The sequence below is a fragment of the Chelonoidis abingdonii genome, chromosome 11 (assembly GCF_003597395.2).
Source record: "Chelonoidis abingdonii isolate Lonesome George chromosome 11, CheloAbing_2.0, whole genome shotgun sequence".
NCBI lineage: Eukaryota > Metazoa > Chordata > Testudines > Testudinidae > Chelonoidis > Chelonoidis abingdonii.
The window spans coordinates 16,770,836-16,790,933 of record NC_133779.1 but is presented as its reverse complement, the minus strand read 5'-3'; the positions used below and the strand labels follow the sequence as shown (position 1 = coordinate 16,790,933).

At 58.6% G+C, this 20,098-nt stretch overlaps 2 protein-coding genes across 4 annotated transcripts; both read left to right on the top strand.

The window, feature by feature from the left end:
* The first annotated feature begins 949 nt into the window (after window positions 1-949).
* Window positions 950-9,569, top strand: CD37 (CD37 molecule). 2 transcript variants are annotated; one of them, XM_032806457.2, is made up of 8 exons: window positions 951-1,111; window positions 1,387-1,459; window positions 1,585-1,709; window positions 2,236-2,310; window positions 3,272-3,376; window positions 6,729-6,929; window positions 7,095-7,178; window positions 9,003-9,569. In XM_032806457.2, exons 1-8 carry the CDS (start codon window positions 1,046-1,048, stop codon window positions 9,078-9,080), a joined length of 807 nt encoding a protein of 268 aa, XP_032662348.1. In that variant the 5' UTR covers window positions 951-1,045; the 3' UTR covers window positions 9,081-9,569. The 2 variants fall into 2 exon arrangements, with proteins under 2 accessions (XP_032662350.1, XP_032662348.1); XM_032806459.2 differs by lacking the exon at window positions 6,729-6,929 and having other exon boundaries at window positions 950-1,111; window positions 9,003-9,368.
* Window positions 9,570-11,564: 1,995 nt separating this feature from the next.
* DKKL1 (dickkopf like acrosomal protein 1) lies at window positions 11,565-15,702 on the top strand. Of its 2 annotated transcripts, XM_075070460.1 has the most exons (5): window positions 11,565-11,882; window positions 12,657-12,816; window positions 13,556-13,702; window positions 13,969-14,061; window positions 15,263-15,702. In XM_075070460.1, the coding sequence occupies exons 2-5, from the start codon at window positions 12,691-12,693 to the stop codon at window positions 15,587-15,589; spliced, it is 693 nt and encodes a 230-aa protein (XP_074926561.1). In that variant the 5' UTR covers window positions 11,565-11,882; window positions 12,657-12,690; the 3' UTR covers window positions 15,590-15,702. The 2 variants fall into 2 exon arrangements, with proteins under 2 accessions (XP_074926561.1, XP_074926560.1); XM_075070459.1 differs by lacking the exon at window positions 13,969-14,061 and having other exon boundaries at window positions 15,272-15,702.
* Window positions 15,703-20,098: the final 4,396 nt, after the last annotated feature.

The following is a 20,098-nucleotide window of genomic DNA, read 5'->3' as shown; positions in this document are numbered from 1 at the left end:
TGGCACATGCGCAGCCTCCCCAGGCTAGATCAGGTCCCCCCCGGCTGATCCCCCGGCATGAGCGCCACGCCCCTGTCCCCAGTTGGATCGAGCCCCCTGCCCTCTCCCTGGGGATGGAGTGCCCAGGACAGTCCCACAGATCTCCACTGGGCTGGGAGCGCCGGACCCACACAGGGCTCCAGGTACCCATCACTGTGGCTCAGCACACTGGCGGCCCGCAGCTGGCGGTTCTGGGGCACATGCAGGTCCTGTGCGCCAGCAGCCACCAGTCTTTCTTCTCGCTGGGGCTGGGGGCTTCGGGCAGGTCATCGCCTCTCCAGCTACACCCGCGGCACACACGACTGTCACGCCGACGGGCCTGCTGTGGCCAACCATCAACTTCCTCACCTCACTGCTGGCCACAGCTGTCGTCTTCGCGTGCTGGCTTCGGAGCCACTGCAATCCGCCAGGGGCCTGCGTGGCAAGGTGAGCCCGGCCCCCTCTCCCGGCCGTCCCCCTGCCCGCACATGGGCACGGTGCTGACCCAGCCTCTCCCCTCCCTCTCCGCCCCCGCCCCCCCCGCCGGAACATGGAGGGCTACCCAGCTGCTGGGGATGGAACCGCGAGTCCATCCCCCCCTGGGGGGGCCCCTGCCCCCCTGGACCCGGCGGCGTTGTCCCCCCAGTACAACGCCTGTACCACAGGCTGCATACGCCGAGCTGGGACCTCACCTGCAGGGACATGGTGTCACCGACTGCCGCTGGAGACGAGATGAATAAGGTGCCCGGCGACGGGGGAGGGGCCCTGTGTTCCGCGCCCCGACCCCCCCCCCCCCCGCCCCCCTCAGCTGGCTGGGCCCAGGGAACCGGGGGCTGCCTGGGGGGGAAGGCCCCGTGTCCCATCCCCGCATTGTGACATCACCCCCAGAATCCTGGGGTTTCCGTGGGGCTGGGCAGGCAGCAGCTGTCTCTGCCCCAAGATACATTGGGGTCCATGTCTGGGGGGGCTGGGATCCCTCCAACTGAGCATTAACCCCCCTCCTGCCCCCTCCCCCACAGGTCCAGCCATGTCTCCCCACGGGTGTCTGAGCGTCACCAAATATTTCCTCTTCCTCTTCAACCTCCTCTTCTTCGTGAGTATGGGGTGGGGGGGGAGGCTGATGGGTGGATGGGAGTGGGGGGGGGAGGCTCGGCGCTGGGGGGGGTGTTGTTCTCACCTGCCCCTCCCTAGATGGGACTGGCACTAAGGGGGGGGGCGGCTGCAGCTGGGGCCATTCGGGGGAGACGTCTGTGGCTTGCTGCAACCACCAACTAGCCCATTTGCCTTTGTGCCCCAGGCTGGGGGGGCCTGTGCCAGGGTGAACCCCACCCACTCCAGTGTAATTCCCCCTTCCCCCCTCCCCTGCAGGTCCTGGGTGGCATCATCCTCAGCTTCGGCCTCTGGATCCTAATCGACCAGCAAAGCTTCGCTGCCATTCTGGGTAAGTGCCCCCCCCCACAGTGCCCCTCACGCGCGGCCCACAGCCCCCCACGGTGCCCCTCAGTCCCGACATGCCGCCCCTCGCCAGCCCAGCCCTGCTCTGAGCTCTGCCCATGCCCCTTCCAGGGTCCTCCCTGTACGCCCTGAAGGTCTGGTCCTACATCTTGTCGGGAGTTGGCATCATCACCATGCTGATGGGTTTCCTCGGATGCCTGGGTTCCCTCAAGGAGATCAAGTGTATGCTGGGATTTGTAAGTACATGGGAGAGCCCGGACTCCTGGGTTCACCCGGCTATGGGAGGGGAGTGGGGTCTGGTGTTAGAGCAGGGGGCTGGGAGCCTGGGGTCACCGGGGGGTTGATGTGGGAAGTTTCTCCCTCTCTCATGAGCTCAGGGCCTGGTGCAATTTCCCATCTCAGCTGGCACCACATGACCCCCCCCCCCCCCACCAGCTATATCCTGCCAGGCTCTGCCCCCTGCCTTGCGGATGGTGCCCGGCCCGGGCTGCTGGGGGGGAGGAAGAGTGCAAAAGGAAAAGGAGGAAAGCAGAAGTGCTGCAGCTGTTTGGTGGGAGGGGCCCTGGGAGGATGGGGAATGTTGATCTCCCTGGGGGGGGGCAGGTATGTGTCCAGTGGGGGGCAGAGCTGGGGGTGACCCCCATCAGTTCTGGAGTGTCAGTGTCTGTTGGTCTGTCTGTGGGTGGTGAGGTGGGAGGGGGAGCAGGGGGGGCCCTCAGGCCAAGAAGATTCACTGACCCCCTTTCTCCCCCCCACCCCCAGTATTTCGGTTTCCTCTTTCTCCTCTTCGCTGCCCAGATCACCATTGGAGTCCTGCTGTACACGCAGCGTGTCACAGTGAGTGGGGCATGCTGGAGGCACTGTTGGGGGGGAAGGTCACAGCGCTAGGAGAGGTTCAGCCGAGGGCACTGCCGGGGGGAAGCTAGCGGCACTGGGGGGAAGCTCGTGGCGCTGGGGGTACTGCCAGGGGGAAGGTCACAGCACCAGGGGAGGTTCAGCCAGGGGCACTGCCGGGGAGAAGCTAGCGGCACTGGGGGGAAGCTCGTGGCGCTGGGGGTACTGCCAGGGGGAAGGTCACAGCACCAGGGGAGGTTCAGCCAGGGGCACTGCCGGGGAGAAGCTAGCGGCACTGGGGGGAAGCTCGTGGCGCTGGGGGTACTGCCAGGGGGAAGGTCACAGCACCAGGGGAGGTTCAGCCAGGGGCACTGCCGGGGAGAAGCTAGCGGCACTGGGGGGAAGCTCGTGGCGCTGGGGGTACTGCCAGGGGGAAGGTCACAGCACCAGGGGAGGTTCAGCCAGGGGCACTGCCGGGGAGAAGCTAGCGGCACTGGGGGGAAGCTCGTGGCGCTGGGGGTACTGCCAGGGGGAAGGTCACAGCACCAGGGGAGGTTCAGCCAGGGGCACTGCCGGGGAGAAGCTAGCGGCACTGGGGGGAAGCTCGTGGCGCTGGGGGTACTGCCGGGGGGAAGCTCGTGGCGCCGGAGGAGGCTCAGCCAGGGGGAAGATCACGGCACCAGGGGAGGCTCGGCCGGGGGCACTGCTGGGGGGAAGATCGTGGCACCGGGGGGAGGCTCGGCCGGGGGCACTGCCGGGGGGAAGCTCACGGCACTGGGGCGAGGCTCGGCCGGGGGCACTGCCGGGGGGAAGATCGCGGCACCAGGGGAGGCTCGGCCAGGGGCACTGCCGGGGGGAAGCTCCCGGCACCGGGGGGAGGCTCGGCCGGGGGCACTGCCGGGGGGCAGCTCACGGCGCCAGGGCCGTGGCTGGGGGAAAGTCACCTCTCCTCTCTCCCTCCCAGTTGAGTGGCAAGGTGGGGGTGTTCGTGGAGGACGCCATCCGGACCTATCCGCTGGCAGGACCCCCCAGCGAGAAGTACCAGAGCTGGGACTTCATCCAGGGGCAGGTGAGACCTCCAGGGCCCAGCCCCCCACCGCCGGCCCGAGTTCTGCCCGGCTCCTGGCAGTGAAGCCTGGCTCACGAGCCAACCCCGGTGTCGCTGGGCTCCCCCCAGGAGGGGCTGCGCCCCTTTTCCCAAGCGGGACCCCCCGACTGACCGTCCCCCCCCGATTGCTCCTCTCAGAGCCGTTAGCCGGGACCTCAGTCGGATCAATTTCCACTGGCCGAAGGGAGGAGCTGGGGGCCGGCTCCCTGGCAGAGCCTCGTCCCTCCTGCTCCGGTCTGGGATTGACCCGGCCACGAGACACCAGCCTCCAGCCAGACCACGCTAGCAGGGTGGCCCCCAGGGACCCACACGCCGAGGGGCCGGCCCCTTGGCACCAGAGACCCCATCTTTCTCCATGGCGACCGGCGGCGTGGCCGGATCCCACGGGCTGGCACTGGGGTGTTACCATTTTGCCTGTTACTTTGGGGTGCGCTTATTTATTAGGGTTACTCTTCGGGGGAGGGGAGGTCTGTACTTCTATCAATGTGCTGCTTGTGTCACGTGTGTTTTCGTATGGAGCTCTGCTCCTCCCGCTGCAAATCCCCTCCCAAAGGAGCCGTCCTGCAGGACCTCGGCACCCGTGTGTGCGTGCGCGCGCACACACACACACACACACACACGTCAAGGAGCATGTCCAAGCGGCCACCATCATATGTCCCAGGTGCAGCAGGTCCCTGTCCCCACTCTCCCGTCACAATTGTGCTGGCAGTAACCCACTGGCTGAGCAAACCCCACAGGCAGGGCCGATGCAACCGTTTAGGTGACCTAGGTAGTCGCCTGGGGCGCTAGGATTTGGGGGGCACCATTTTCTTCGGCAGCGACCGTGGCGGCAGGATCTTCGGCCACCCCAGTCGCCGCCGGCATTTAGGCGGAGGGAGCTTGGGGGAGGGGGGCGGGGGAGGGCCCTGCAGGCAAGTAAGGGGGGGGCGCATGCAGGGGAACTCCCCGCCCAGCTCACCCCTGCCACCCCCTCCTGAGTGCGCCGTGGCTGCTTCACTTCTCCCGGCTCCCAGGCTTGCGGGCCAATCAGCTTAGGCGTGCAAGCCTGGGAGGCGGAGAGGTGAAGCGGCCACGGCGTGCTGGAGGGGAGCGGGGGGTGCTCAGGTGGGGTGTGGGGAGCTGCCGCGGGGGAGGGGGGCGCTGAAGGGAAGGGAAGGGAAGTGGGGAGGGCGCAAGGTGGAAGTTTTGCCTAGGGCGCGAGACATCCTTGCACCAGCCCTGCCCACAGGATGTGGGGCGCTGCAGGGGTCTTTCACTTAGGTCGAAGCAGCGTTGCTCCTAGGGTGACCAGACAGCAAGTGTGAAAAATTGGGACGGGGCTGGGGGGGTAATAGGAGCTTAGATAAGAAAAAGACCCAAAAATTGGGACTGTCCCTATTAAATCAGGACGTCTGGTCACCCTAGTGCTGCAGAGTAAATGGGGGAAGCTAAAAACCCCAAAGAGTAAAGTTCAGCGAGAGAGAAGCAACCAGCTTCCCCACCCAACTTATTTAGTGAATTAAGGTGACCAGACGTCCTGACTGTATAGGGACCATCCCGATGTTCGGGTCTTTTTCTTATCTTGGCTCCTATTCCCCCCCATCCCGATTTTTCACACCTGCTGTCCGGTCGCCCTGTACTCAGTGCTAGTGATAACGGTGCAAGGAGTTGAACCAGCCGAGCAGTTACCGTGGTAAAGGCTAACGCCCGAGGGAGGGAGGCAGGGATCTCCCCACTCCATGAGGCTGACCCAGGTGATGGTGGAAGCTCAGGGGCCTGAGCGCTGGAGACAGGCAGAGCCCCCAGCACGGTCAGTCAGGAGAAGGTGGCCCCGTGGAACTGACGCCGGGTTTGGTAGGGGGTTTGTGGAGAAACAACAGGGCTGAAGGGAGAACACTGGATTGGTTTATCCATAAACTGATGACTCCAGGGTTTTCTTTAGGCTATGGGTGGTGTTAACCCTTTCTCCCCCGCAGGGTGGCAATGCATGTATGGGGGAAAACTGAGGCACGCCTAAGCCGCACAAAATCGTTACCAACTATTCCCGCTTAAGTCTGGCCCCTGCTGCCACCTCGAGAGACCGCACAGGCTGCCCCTTGGTGCCCAGCTATGTAGACATCAGGCCCTGGGGGTCCCTGGAAACCAGGGTGGATTTGAGTTAAATCAAATGGATGTAAATCACTAGTTAGACTCGATTTAACCACAGTTTTCTACATAACGTGCATTCTTGGCTGTTAATACGTATTCTTCACAACTCCGCGATAGACGTAGGCTTCATTTTAGAAGTGCACACTAGACATTTTTAAACAGGGATTAATTCTGAAAACTTTTCAGCTGAGTTTTAGCTATAGCAGAAAATGAAGGATTGTTCAGTTAGTTCATTCACCAAAGGTAACTGAAGCAGATATTTGTGAAGTCTCTGGGAGGTGAAACTATCGCCAGTTCAACAGGTTAATCATTAATATTGGGAGGATTTTTGTGCCAGGCTGTATTAGAAGGAGAACGTCACCAGACAGACAATTCGGTTGTTTTATTTAACTAAAACAACAACATTAAGTGTTCTGGATTTTTTCTTCAACAGCAAACCGAGAATATTTTAACAAACCAAGCATATGTCCCTCATTTCTCCCATTTACCTCCAGACTCCTCCTGTCCAGATCTAGTCCGCCCCCAACAATCTTCTGTTCAGTCAACTTTTTGAAATTTTGCACTTTCAGAGAGAGGTCAGGGATTGACTCTGCGGACACAAATCTGCAGAGGGACAGAGAGTTGAGGTCTGTTATTTCTCACCTCTCTCTAATATTTATTTATTTAAAAACATTTTTGCTGTTAACAAGCATGTTACCCCTGGAGACAGGAATCCACAGTCTGAGAACTGCAAAACGCAGCGTCTCCGATGGTGTCGTCTAGACTGAGCACTGAGTCCCGCTGGGTAGCTAGAAAGATTCACCTCAGTAATCGGTACAGAAGCCCCTGGAGCCCCATACGATTGGGGCCCTAATCCATGAACTGTCGGAACTCAGTTACAACGTGACATGACTATTTTGTCTCTCACTATAGAATTTGAATGTATAACCCTTAGGCCATGACGCGGTATCTTTGCGCTATAATGTATCCTAAGTAAAACGATCTGCAGACAGGTTTGTTCCTCAAAAAGCATTTTATAAAAAAATCCAATTTAAATAAAAATTTGAATTTTTTTAATTTAAAAAAAAAAGATTTTTATTCTCCCTGCTGGAAACCCCTGTGCACCCCCGCTTTCCCCCTGGTGCCTCTGCTCGTTGGCACAAGGCACCTGGCTCATACATGCCCTCCCACTGTCCCCCCCCGGCAGCTCCAGTGCTGCGGCTGGAACTCGTACCTGGACTGGCACCAGAACCCCATCGTGGACAATTCCTCCCGCAAACTGTACCCCTGCTCCTGTCACAACAGCTCCAGCCCTGGTGAGCGCGGCACCAACATCACTGAGGCCCCAGCCATGCAGGGAGCCACCGGGTTCTGCGTCGCTTATGGGGAGTGGCCGGTCTACAGGCAGGTGAGTGCTGCCTGGGGCACTGCTGTGAGGAAGCTCGCAGCGCTGGAGTCCCCAGCCGGGGGCACTGCTGTGGAGGAAGCTCACAGCTGGCAGTGGTGGGAGAGGATTTTATAGTTGGTGCCAGTGTTCTGACCCCACCCCCTCTCCCTGCTGTCATCCAATCAGGGCTGCGTGAACAGTGTCCAGGGCTGGCTGGCCAATAACATCATCAGCATCGTGGGCGTCTGCCTGGGCATTGCCCTGATGGAGGTAATGGGCGGGCAAGGGGGGGCTGGAGAACAGGGGCCACCCCCAGGGTTGAGGCGTCAGCACCAGGGGGTGCTGGGTTGGGGATGTGGGATCGCCCCCTCCTTGTGACTCAGTTTCCCCCACACACACACCCAGTTCCTGCAGCTGCTGTGCCTGGTGCTGGCTGGCACCCTGGAGTGCAGGAGACTCACCAGTGGCTCCCAGGAAATCCTGACCTTCCCCAGCAGGTGGTGCCAGTGTGCACGTGTGGCTCGTGCATGTTTGCACATGCGTGTGTCATTCTGTGTGCGTCTTGGGGCCTGTGTTCCTGCCCTTTCTGTGTCTTCGTGTGTCAGTGCGCGCCTGTTCCCAAACATGTTCCTGCAGCTGGGGGTTGTGAATGTGTGTCGGTGCATGTGTGTGAGGGCTTGTGCACGTGTTTCCGTGTGTGTCAGTGCATGTGACTGGCTTGTGCATGTGTTTCCTCCATGGGTTGGTGCGTGTGTGTGAGGGGCTTGTGCACGTTTCCGTGTGTTGGTATGTGTGTGTGTGAGGTGTTTGTGCACATGCTTTCACGTGTCAGTGCATGTGAGGGGCTTGTGCACGTTTCTGCATGTGTCAGTGCATATGAGGGGCTTGTGCACATGTTTCCACATGTGTCGTTGCGTGGACCATGCATGTCCCTCTCTGTGTCCCTACACACCTGTGTTACTGCACCCACACATGGTTCACAGGTGCTAACACGTGTCTGAGGGTGTCCCAGACCATCCCCTCCCCGTGCTGTCCCCCCGCCCCCCTGCCATGTCTGTGCCCCACACTGACCCCGTTAACCCTTTCCCTCCTGCCGCACCAGCCCCATGTATCAGGAGTACTGGCAAGGTAACTTACCCTGGGGGTGGGGGTAGGGAGGAGGGAACCTGGGGGGGTAGCTCAGATCCCCCCCCTCAGCCCCGTCTCCTCCCCCCAGATCCATGCCATGTCCATGGTGTGCTCCCTGCTCCGAGAGGAATCGTTCGGCGCCCCCCAGGCGCCAGAGCAGGAGACGCAGCGGTTCCCAGGCAGCGCCCAGCCCAGGGGCTTGGCCCATTGCTGGGGGGGTCGGCAGCGCATAGCCTGAGAGCCCCATGGGGGGGCACCCTAGACAGGAGACCCCCCCAGCATCCCCTAATAATAAAGTATCTGTGGAAAGAATGAGGGAGTTAGGAGCAGTGGTTATTCCAGGGGGGCGCTCTCCCCTGGGGCAGGGCTGGCCCCAAAACCCCAGGGTGGAACTAGGGGGCGCTGGGCTGCAGGGAGCGGGGTGGGGTGGGCGGGGACAGACGGATTTCAGGTACTCAACACACCTGTGGGATTGAGGGGATTGACTCCTGAATGACTCAGGTGCTGACTCCGCCCCCGATCATCTACCCCCATCACCCCCAACTTCTTCCCATCCCCCATCACATGCTATCAGACTCCATCCATCACAGCATTGATTTCAGGGGTGTGTGGCTACATTGTTGGGGGGGCCCTGACCCCACTCACACAGAGCCACTGGGGTGGAGGGGGTGGGCTGTGCTTGGGATGGTTTGGTGGGAGAAGTGGGATCTCTCCTCTCCTCTCACAGTTCTGTGGGTGATCGGTAATGTGGGGGAAATGGGATCCCTCCATTAACTGTCCTGCCCCCCCAGCTCATTGGTGGGACTCTCCCTCCCCCTGACACCAGCTTGTCAGAGGGTGGTTGGTGTGAGTAGTGGGATCCCTTCAGTAACTCTCTTGCCCTACCCCAGCTTGATGGGAGTGGTGGGATGGTTGGTGTTAGCAGTGGGATCCCTCCAGTAACTCTCTCTCTCTCTCTCCCCCCAGCTCTGTCTCATGATGTTATCGATGTTTCTGTTTAGAAACATGGGCCAGAACTACGACAAGCTGACCCGATACTCCTAGGAAGCCCCTCCCACCCCAGGGGGTGGAGGGGGAGCAGATGGGCAGGAGTCACCGCCCCCCAACTGGGACCATCCAGCATGGGCTGAAGCAGCTTTCTGTCTCTGTCTGTCTGTTCCTGAGTGTTCTTGGCTGGGGGCAGAGCCCCTGGTCCATTCCCCCACCCTGTCCCGGCCTGAGCTGTGCTCACCCTTTGGGGCAGTGCCATAGGGATGGGGCAGCTATAACATTCTGTCTTTGGGTATCTATTAGTGGGGTTTGCTGCAGTAGGGAGGGCAGGCTGGTGGTGGGGGTGGGGAGAAGAAGTCCTGTGGTACCTTGGGGGGGAGGGAGGGGCAGGAGGTTGGGATGTGTGAATATGTCTGTGTGCCATTGAATGTGTTCTCCACGGGGGTGGGACCCCCGGTTCCCCCCTCCCCAGGAATTCACAACTTTTGTAAAATCCACTTTGTAAATAAAATAAAAATTTGGGGTTCCAGCCCTGAAAAATTGGTCAGTTTTGTTATTTGCAACAGATGCTGGGAGAAAATTAACCAGGAGGGCATGTCCCCTCCCGTCTCCCTGACCAAGTCCCCCCTCCCACCCCCCAGTGTTGGGGACCCTATTGTAAATGGTACCCCCAGTGGGGCTATTTGGTATTGCAGGCCCCCCAAGGCTAAATGCTCATTGCTCCCTACGTGGGCAGGTGGCCGGGCATGTACCGGGCGCGGTTCACACCCGAGGCCCCTTTTGTGGCGTGAGGGAGAACCTGGCACATGCCCCTATTCTGGCTCCTCCAGAACCTCGTGTTGAGGTTCTGGCTGCGCTTTTCCCCGCACCCTGTTCCTTTTTGCACACCCCATCTGTGGCCCCACAAATTTGCGAGACCTTCCCACCAAACTCTCCATCTACGCTACCGGGAGGATGCTGGACGAGGGGGACTCTGCGACTGTGGGGCCTATTTCCATTCCTCCCTCGTCTCGCGCATCCGGGCAGATTTCCACTGGGCGCTGTCCTGGGTTCTCCACTCGGTGTCCCCGGCCGGTACCCACGTTCTGACCTAGGACCTTCACCTCACGCCCTTGTTTTCTCATGTGTTGTCCCCTGAACTCATTTGGTCCCTCTCACTAGGCTGGGGGAGGGGCCTTTAGAAGTGGGCGGTTTTGTACCCGCCAACCTCCCGGGTTTTCCAGTAAGACAGGCTGGGGGGCAGTGGGTCCCCAAATAACCAGCCCCCGCACCCCACCCCAGAGGGGCTGCATCCCAGTGCCAGGTGAGGGGTCCCCATATAAGCAGCCTCTGCACCTCACCCCAGAGGGGCCATGCCCCAGCACCAGGGGAGGGGACCCTATAGGACCAGTCCCCTGCCCCACCCCAGAGAAGCCATGTCCCAGTGCCAGGGGAGGGGGCCCCATAAAACCAGCTTTGTGCCCCACCCCAGAGGGGCCACATCCCAGCGCCGCGTGAGGGGTCCCCGTATAAGCAGGCGCATGCCGGCCTGACCAGCGCTGGCTCCTGCCAGTGTGGCTGCGACGTCGCTCTCTGGGTGGATTTTGCCTGGCCAGGGCTAGATTCTCATCGGTTGTTGGCGGCAAATGTCAGTTTTGAGGCAGATGCAACCCCCCGAGGAAAATCCTTCCTGCATGATTTCCAGCCCGGGCCACGCGGCTGGCGAAGGCAGGAGAGGTCGGTGTCGGGCCGTTCCTGTTGCACATGGGGTGCTGGTGACGCCGGCCGCAGGCATTTACCGATTTCTCCAAACTCCCCTGCAGCGCTGGGCCTTGACATCAATACTGATAAATAACTGCCTCATTCTTAAGGCCCTACCAAATTCCTGGTCCAGTTTGGTCAATTGCACGGCCAGAGGGTTTTAAAATTGGTCAATTTCACAATTTCAGCTGTTTACCTCTGAAATTTCAGGGGGTTGTAACCCTGGGGGGCATGAACCAAAAAAGGATTGGGGGGGTCACAAACTGTTGTAGGGGATCGTGGGGTTGCCACCCTCACTTCTGTGCTGCTTTTGGAGGTAGGTCACGGAGTTTCCTGCAGCCAGGGGAGGCTCCCGGAGTGGGGAGATGAGTCTGATCCCCCCAGCCAGTGATGGATTAATGCCCTGGGACCTCAGCCAATTTTGGGGCCCACTGAAGAAGCGGGTGCCTTACCCCAGCAGGAGCCGAGAGGGTTGAAAAAACCCTGAGCCTAGCACTAGGACTGCTCCAGCCCAGAAGTGGGGGTGTATCACCCCCCTTTCTGCGCTGCCTCTGGAGGTGGGACTGATCTCCCCATCGAGAGCGGCTGTGCAGGGAAAGCCGAGTCCTGTCCCTCTCTGGCCCCGCCTGGCCTAGCAGGAGATCAGATTTCCCAGTGAAGGGCTTATTTCACGGTCTGTGACACGTTTTTCACAGTTGTGAAATTGATAGGGCCCAATTATTCATCGTAACTCTAGCTCGTTATCTGTCAAAGTTCTAAAATATAAACCATTTTCCCCCCAAGCCCCGTGAGGCAGGGCAGGGCCGTCCCCACCACTCTACAGATGGGGAAACTGAGGAACCGAGGAAGTCTGCAGCGGAGCTGGGTGTTTTACGCACGGCTTCACCGTGCTGCCTGAGCCACCACCCTGCCCAGCTGCTGACACAGAGGGGGGAAGCCGTGGGTGTCTCTTGGCAAGTGCCCAGGCATCGTGGGGCACCCTGTGACAGGGCCCCTCCATGCTGGCCCTGGCGCCCAGGGTCCCCCGCTGGCCAGTGGCCAGTTCTGGAATCAGAACCCCGTTCGAATCAGCACCCTGGGTGAAATGGGCCAGTACAGGTCCTGACGAGGTGGCAGGTCGGTGCTGGGGGTGGGACACTGGGGCAGTGGAGGGAAGGTCTGGATGGGGAAAGGCGGGTGGGTTGGGGGGTTCTGGGAGGACTGAAGGAGTGGGATATTTTTGGGGGGAGGGAAGGGAGATCAGGAGGTTGCTGGGGTCACAGTGTTATGGGGCAGGATTTCATGGGGGCACAGAGATTGGGGCAGTGTTGGTCAGAAGGGGGAATAAGCTGGGGTAATTATGGGGGGAGGGTTGTTTAAAGATGGGGGCAACTACATGGGGAGAAAAGGATAGAGGTCGATGCAAGGGGAGAGGAACACCCAAGGGGCAGTTGCAGGGAGCAAAAGGTGTATGGGGGTGTGGATGGATGTGGGGTGGCTAGATGGAGGGAGGGAGGGGAGTGAGAAGGGTGGCTGGGGGTTGGAGGCGGGTGCAGGTCTCTGGGGATGTAGAAATGGAGGAAGAGAGAGGTGTGGGGGAGGGAAGGAGGGATGGGTTGTGGGGGGAGGGGGACAGAGGAAGGGATGTGGGGAAGGGAGGGATAGACGGAGGGATAGAGGAAGGAGGGATGGGGTGTGGGGGACTGACGGAGGGAGGAATGGGTTGTGGGGGGAAGGGGACAGAGGAAGGGGTGTGGGGAAGGGAGGGACAGAGGAAGGAGGGATGATGTAGGGGGACAGAGGGAGGGATGGGTTGTGAAGGGACGGATGGAGGAGGGGGTTGGGGGGACAGAGGGAAGGGGGCCGGGGTGGAGCGGCGCCCCCCCACCTACCTGCTCTGTCCCCCTTCAGACCTGCTCAGACGCCACTGGACGGGACGGGCGCGATGTGGGCGCGGTGGCTGCTGCTCTGCACCCTGGGCGCGCTGCTGGCCGGGGCTGGAGGCTCCCTCCTGCCGCCTGCTGCCCGTCGCCTGCTGGGCCACTTCCAGCACCTGCTGGGGGGCAGCCAGGTGAGACTGAGCGACCCCCACCCCCAGGAACCACCCACCCTTCCTTGGGGTGCCCAGGGGCCCCCAGCTATCCCCATCCCCCAGCGACCCTCAGCCACCCCATCCCCTGGCACCCCCAGGGATCCCGAGACATCTCCATCCCCACCCACAGGCACCCCACCTGCCCCTCTATCCCTCCCCGGGCACCCACATCCCCAGACAGCTCCAGGCACCCCCCACCCCTCCCCAGACACCCTCAGCCATCCCCACCACTCCTCCCTGCAGCCCCAGGGACTCCCACCCTGCCCCATCCCCTGGCACCACCAGGGACCCCCCACCTCTCCCCAACAGCCTCAGCTGTCCCCTCTACTGCTCCCCAGCCCCCTCTCCCTCCAGCCCCAGCCCCCCACCTACCTTCTGCCCCAGCCCCATCTAGCCTCATCCCCCACCTACGTTTGAGTGTATCTCCATGCACACGCCATGTCTCTATCTCCGTCCCATCCACAGCTATCGCCCCCCCCATTTCTGCTGGGTCGGGGAGCAGGAGTTGGGCCGTGTCTGTCTGTCTGACTGTGTTCGTGCACTCAGACTTCGATATCTCTGAGGGGTTTTGTGTGAGTCTCTGGGTGCGCTTCCTAATTCCTGCTGTGCCTGGCTCTAGGATGGAAGTGGGGTCTAGTGGTTAGAGCCGGGGGCTGGGAACTGGGGCAGGGGGGATGGACTGCAACTGCCAAGACTCAGTCGATGTGGGTTGTTGCAGGCGGTGTTGGGGAAGGAGGAGGGGCGCTTTGAGGCCCCCATTGATTTCCACAAGCTCCCCCCCAACTACCACACCGAGGAGAAGGAGCAGCGCAGGGTGGGGAACGCCACAGTGTACAGCCACCGCGAGATCAACAAGATGAGCAGGGTGCAGCAGTGCCCCCCACCTGCCAGGGCTCCCCCAGGGACACTCGGATCAAGAGGGGACCTGAAATCGCCATGTAGATCTTCACCTAGAACAAACTCCCCTTGATCCCAGCTCCCTGGCTAGTGTATGTGGGAGGAAGTAATGTTCTCCCCAGTGCCCATCGGGGCCATAGCTGGAGCACCCTGCGCCGTGGCTGTTCCCTGCTCAGACCCGAGTACCTTCCCCAGCACCCGTCCTTGGGCTGAGTCGCTCCTGGTCCCGTGCAGGTGACGGACAATGAGACGGGCGCAATGCTGTTCTCCGACAGGACGGTGACCTCCATCGAGCAAGGGGAGCGGGGCCTGGCGGAGAGATGGAGGGTGAGTGCAGAGGGGCTGGGACAGGCAGACACACAAGGGCACAACTGGTGCCCAGAGCCAGCTGGGGATGGATGTGGGGGGCTGGGGGTGGGGACCCTGCATATGCGCTCTAGGTCAGAGCCACTGCCGGGGCTGACATGTGCCAAGTGACCTCCGCTGGGGGTCGGCAGCGGGATTTCACCTCTAGGGATTCCTGGGAAGACGCTCGCAAGACAGAGTGCAAGGGACCCCTGGGTTCTGCTCTGGCTCTGGGAGGGGAGTGGGGTCTAGTCATTAGAGCTGGGAGCTGAGAGCCAGGACTCCTGGGTTCTCTCCCCAGCTCTGGGAGGGGAGTGGGGTCTAGTAGTTAGAGCAGGAGGGGCTGGCAGCCAGGACTCCCGGGTTCTCTCCAGCTCTGTCACTACTATACACAACCCCCCCGCCCCAACATGGACCCTCCTCCTTCTCTGGCTGGCTCCTTTTAACATCCTGTCTCCTGATTCCCTGGTGCCTGCAGACTTGTGATGCTCTGTTGTGAGGCTGCGTGCAGAGCACCTGCCGCCTGTATCTCCCAACAAGCACGGGGGTCGGGGCATGAAGAGTCAGTGGCAGAAACTTATCAACCCTCTTCCCCCACCCGACCTCTTGGTCTCCCCTGTCCCCGCCTGCCAGACCTTCAGAACCAGGTTCCAGGCCAGGGGACAGTGTTACAGACCAAAGGAGTCTGACGCTGAGCCCAATGGCTACGCTCCTGAATATTAACCTCGCCGTAGGAGCTTGAGGGCCCCAGCTCACCATCGCTGTCATCACTCATCCATTAGTAACAGGCAGAGTCAGGATCACCAACTGCCTTGTATTATGGGAGGGGAAACTGAGGCACAGAGCGAGGACAGGCCTGCACATGCCATAGGGCACCTAGAGAGGCAGGGACACAATTGGAAACAGAACCCAGGAGTCCTGGCTCCCAGCCCCGCTCTAGACTTCACTCTCTTCCCAGAGCCGGGATACAACCCAGGAGTCCTTGTTCCCAGATTCCCCCCCCCCCCTTGTTCTAACCCACTAGACCCTATCCCCTCCCAGAGCCGGGGAAGGAACTCAGGAGTCCTGGCTCCCAGCCCCTGCTGCTCTAACCTCCCATCCTTCTCCTCCTAGGGGCATCTCCTCACCAGTCCAGGGCCAGGTACAGTGTCCCATGTTCCCCATTTACCTGTGTCTCTTCCAGGGAAGCCAGGCAGAATCTAGCGAGGAAGGAGCAGGCGGTGGGGCAGAAGCAGAGCCTGTCCTAGGGAGACACGTCCTGCCGATCCCCCGCCCCGGGCTGGCCTTCCTCATCATCCACTTACAGCGCAGAACCAGGCCCGGGAAAGCCTCTGACACCAGCCGGCCAGACGGTGCATCCCTTAGCGACAGGAAGCACAGGCTGCTAGCGATCCGGGATGGGCTGATGGAAGCCCCCCACCCTCTGAAGAAAGCTCCCCCCATTACTCGGGCCCAGTACAAAGCTGTAGCACGGAGGCCCCATTTTTTCTTCTTCTTCAGGAAGCTGTAGCAAAAAGAGAGAGACTTGGGCAGGCGATGGAGAAGATGCTGGCGGATCTGTGTAGAAAGTCCTGCTCCTTAGTTTTTCTTGCAATAAAAGTTCTCTCTCTGGCAGGGGGTAAATTGGAGAAATTAAATTCTAAACTCAGCTGCTTTTATGTAGGCATCACCCCACTAGATCTGTCCAGGACCCCAGTGCCCCAAACTGCTTTCACTGGCCAGTCCACTCAGCAGTTGGCCTCAAGAATGAGTCAGTGGCAATGAGTTCCGCAGCCTCATGGTGGATTTTCTCCACTCAGTTTTCAGTTCGCCCTGTTCAGCTTAGCTGAAGGTCCCTGCGATTCAGGATCATAAGGCAGGCGACTGCACCTCTAATCCTTACGGCATCCCACTCTGGTCTCAGCCCCTAGCCGTCCCCGTTCTTGGGGGAGGCACCTGTGATACTCTCCGGTCACAGCGGGGTTCAGACTGATTCTCAGTGGATCTGACATTAGCTTGGCACCAGCGATGCCAGTGAATGCCAGCTTCCTAAAGCAAAGTATTACTTACGCAGAACAAAAGCATTCCAGAGAAAACAGAGCTAACCATTCGACAGCTTCTATGCAAGCCTGGCTTAGCCAGGGACACCAGTCTTCCACACAGGGACCCTGGCAAGTTTGAAGGGTGTTTCGGGGTCTCATGCGGGATCAAAGTTACTGATCTACCTTCTCCATCCCATTTGTTGCTGGCTGTAGCCTCTATCGGCTTCCCACATGTTCGTCTCTCAGAGATTTCCCAGTCCCCTCGTAGTTATCACCCGTCTTCGAACCCTCTTATAAGGGTGTGTCAACATGACAGCCTCTGCCAGTGGGAGGTATGAAGAAGGGTGATCCCTGACTGGTGTAGCTGTGCCAGCAGAACTCCTAGTGTAGACACAGTTAGGCTGGCAAAATTGCACTGGTTTCACTCGGTAGGGGTGGAATAAGCTACACTGGTAAAAGGCCGGCTTTGCCAGTGTAGCTGCAGCTGGCGTAGCATACCAGTAAAATGCTCCTAGTGTAGACCTGGCCTGTTTGTACTAGATTCTTTTTAGGAGGAGATGATCAGAAGGAAACTCAGTGGGATGTATCCCCAGCTGGTGTCTATCAGCCATCGCTCCGTTGGAGTCAATGGGGCTAGATCCCTGCACCCACACTGAGTTTTGGAGCCACTGCAGGAAGGGGTGTTGGGAGTGGGGGGAATTTCAGGTTATTTAAACACAAGGCAGGTTTCCTTCAGTGCTCAGACACCTGTGGCAGACAGAATTCTTCACCCAAGTGGCAGCAGGATTGGGTAGCTTAGCATGTGGCATCTCAGTGATGGAGACGAGGGAGCTGCTACAGGGAACAGGTCTCCACTGGATCAGCTGAACTTGTGTGAATGCTCTGCAGTCGGTACCAGCTTCTCAGATAATCCCCGGTCACTTGAGTTTTGCTCAACTCTGAAGAACATTCCCTGTGGTACCAGATGCAAAATAATTTTTATGAGGTGTATGCCCCCCCACGGAGTTTGGGGCCCCCTGCTGGGCCAGGTACTGCACAGGCACCCCCTCCCAAGCGAGAGCAGGGCCCCCATTGTGCCAGATGCTACCCAGACACACCAGTTCACGTGATAGGAACACCATCCCAGTCTTAGGTAAAATTGCAAGTGCAGTATGATGAAGAGACACGCCCAAGGCCACCCAGGGAGTTTGTAGCAGATCTGGGAAGTGAGTCCAGCTCTGCGGAGTGCCAGGCCAGTATTGTGGCTGCTACCCCTTTCCTCCTCTCCAGATGTTCTGACACCTCCTTCGTGATCAAAGGCGAATCATTAGGGTCGCAGATTCCTAGATTCTAAGATCAGGAGCCATTAGATCATCGAGTGGCCTCCTGCAGAGCACAGGCCAGAGAATTTCACCCTTACTCCTGCTCTGAGCTCACAACTTGTGTTTGGCTGACATATTGCCTCCAGAAAGGCAGCAAGTGTGAATCGGAAAACAGCCAACAGTGGAAACTCCACCACTTCCCTGGGAGCAGTTTGTTCCAAGGCTGAATCACCCGCACTGGTAGACGTGTGGGCCTTACTGGACAAATTGGAATTTATCTAGTTTTAACTGCTAGTCGCTGGTTCTTGTTCTGCCTGTCTCTGCTAAACCAAAGACCCCTTCCATACCCAGGATTTCCTTCCTATCGACCATAGTCAAATCACCTCTTGATCTTCGTTTTGATGAGCTGAACATATCAAGCTCCTTAAATCTCTCACTGTAACACAATTTTCCAGCCCTCATATCATTTTTGTGGCTCTTCTCTCCACCCTTTCTAGTTTTTCAGCATTGTTTTTAAAATATGGGCACCAGGACTGGCTCCAGGATGCCAGTGTTGTCACACCACCATTGAATACAGAGGTAAAATCACCTCCCGGCTTCTGACCACTACTCCCTGGTTTGTTCATCCAGGGATGCGTGAGCTCTTTTTGATGAGATGGTTGGTGTTCTAACAGAAGTGAGAAATGGGGAGCAATCCTGTTGGGGCACGGGACCATGCTGACAGGATCTCCCCAGTTGCCCTGCCTCCCTTCGTTCAGGCACGGTCCGTGGGATGATGTAATTACCAGGGTGTCTGTATTAGGGAGGGCGTGGAGTCCCTCTCGCAGCTGCTGCTGAAATGCTCCATTCTCCCCAGGGCTGCCTGAGTGACCATGGTTGCTGGACGGCCCAGTTCTGCTTCTCATCCCTCTTTGCCAGCCAGTGCCGGGAGTGTAAAGCTAAGGACACAGTGAGTGTGGGTGATGCATTGGACATCTGTGCCAGAACAGGACTGACTGGCTCAAGGGGATGAGGCACATACAACACGGGGCATTTCCCTTATGGGGGCACCTGCTCCGATCCAGCCCCAGGGTGGGGGAATGGCTGGCTCAGGGGGGCGGGGAATAATGGGCTCCATCTCTCCTCACACGCTTTCTGCCCTAGGTGTGTCAGTGGGACAGGGAATGCTGCCTGGGTTAACTGTGCGTGGGGAGGAAGTGCGTGGAAGGTGTGAGCTGTGGCGAGGGCTGGACGAGGTGTGACCCACAGCAAGATTAATGTTCTCTGGGCCTCTGCTGCGCTAGCCGTGCCTGTGAGGTGGATTCTCTGCATAACCCCTCCTTGCGGACCAAGCCAGCCAGCTCCCACAACCTCAGGAGGAAGCTGGGGGGACCAAGAGAGCTAGATCAGTGCTACCAAAGCAGTGAGAGAAAGCCAGAGCCATTGGGGTGGGCATGACCCACCCACATACAGTCACACCTTGTATCTGGGGCCTTTGACCCCCTGTGTTTCTGCCACTCCTGCCCCTTCTCAATCCTGGTCTCTCTCAGTCTTTCAGCACAGGTCCATATTCCCCTTGTCGCTCTTGGAGGAGATGACACCTTTTGGGATTCCTGATGAACCTGAGGAAACCTCTTTCCTCACACTCTCTTGTATTAGGGCCATTGGCATAGAAAAGTGTCTTAATCTGCCCTCATCTCTCCCTTGTCACAGTCTGGGGCCTTGTCTATACAGAGCAACACTAGACTCGTAGAGTCCCAGAACACTGTGATCATCCAGCCTGACCTCCTGCATAACACAGGCCAGAGCCCTGCCCTGAATTAACTCCACATTGAAGCAGAACAGATCTTGACTGAAAAATTGCCAGTGATGGAAAATCCCCCACATCTCTTGGTAAACGGCTCCAATGGTAATTCCCTTTGCTGTTAAAAATGAGTGCCTTCTTTCCAGTTTGAAAGTATCTAGCTTTAACTTTCAGCCTTTGTCTGCTGGGCTAAAGATCCCTGTTATCAAAATTTAGTTCCCTGTGTAGACGCCTGTAGACTCTGCAATTAACTGGAACAGCTCTCGTGCTTTATATTCACACCCTACCTCTCTAAGAATCGTTCAGCATTGGAACAGGTGACCAAGGAAGGTTGTGAAATCCCCTTCACTGGAGGTTTTGGACAAACACCTCTCAGGGATGGTCTAGGTTGACTTGGTCTTGCAACAGCGCCGGAGGGCTGGACACAGTGACCCTTTGAGGCCCCTTCCAGCCGTACATTTCGATGATTCATCTGACATAACTTTCAAGCCTCAGTTTGTGACACTGCTTTGGTTAAGGGGTGACTTGATCACAGTCTATACATGCCTACATGGGGAACCAGTATTTATACTGGACTCTTCGACTGAGCAGAGAAATGTCTAACACAATCCAATGGCTGGAAGTTGAGGCTGGAAATAAGTAAGATGTAAATTTTTGGCACATTTTCCCAAGGGTGGTGGTGGATTCTCCATCACTGGGAATTGTTAAATGGAGATTGGCTATTTCTCTCAAAGATCTGCCCTGAGAATTATTTCAGGGCAGTTCTCTGGCCTATGATGTGCAGGTGGTCAGACTAGGTGCTGGCTTTGGAATCTCTGACACACGCAAGGAATACTGATTGTTTTTGCACTTTCCGAGACCCGGCAGTGGCACACATCACAAAGGGAACTCGGTAGATCCAGTTTGGGCATGGG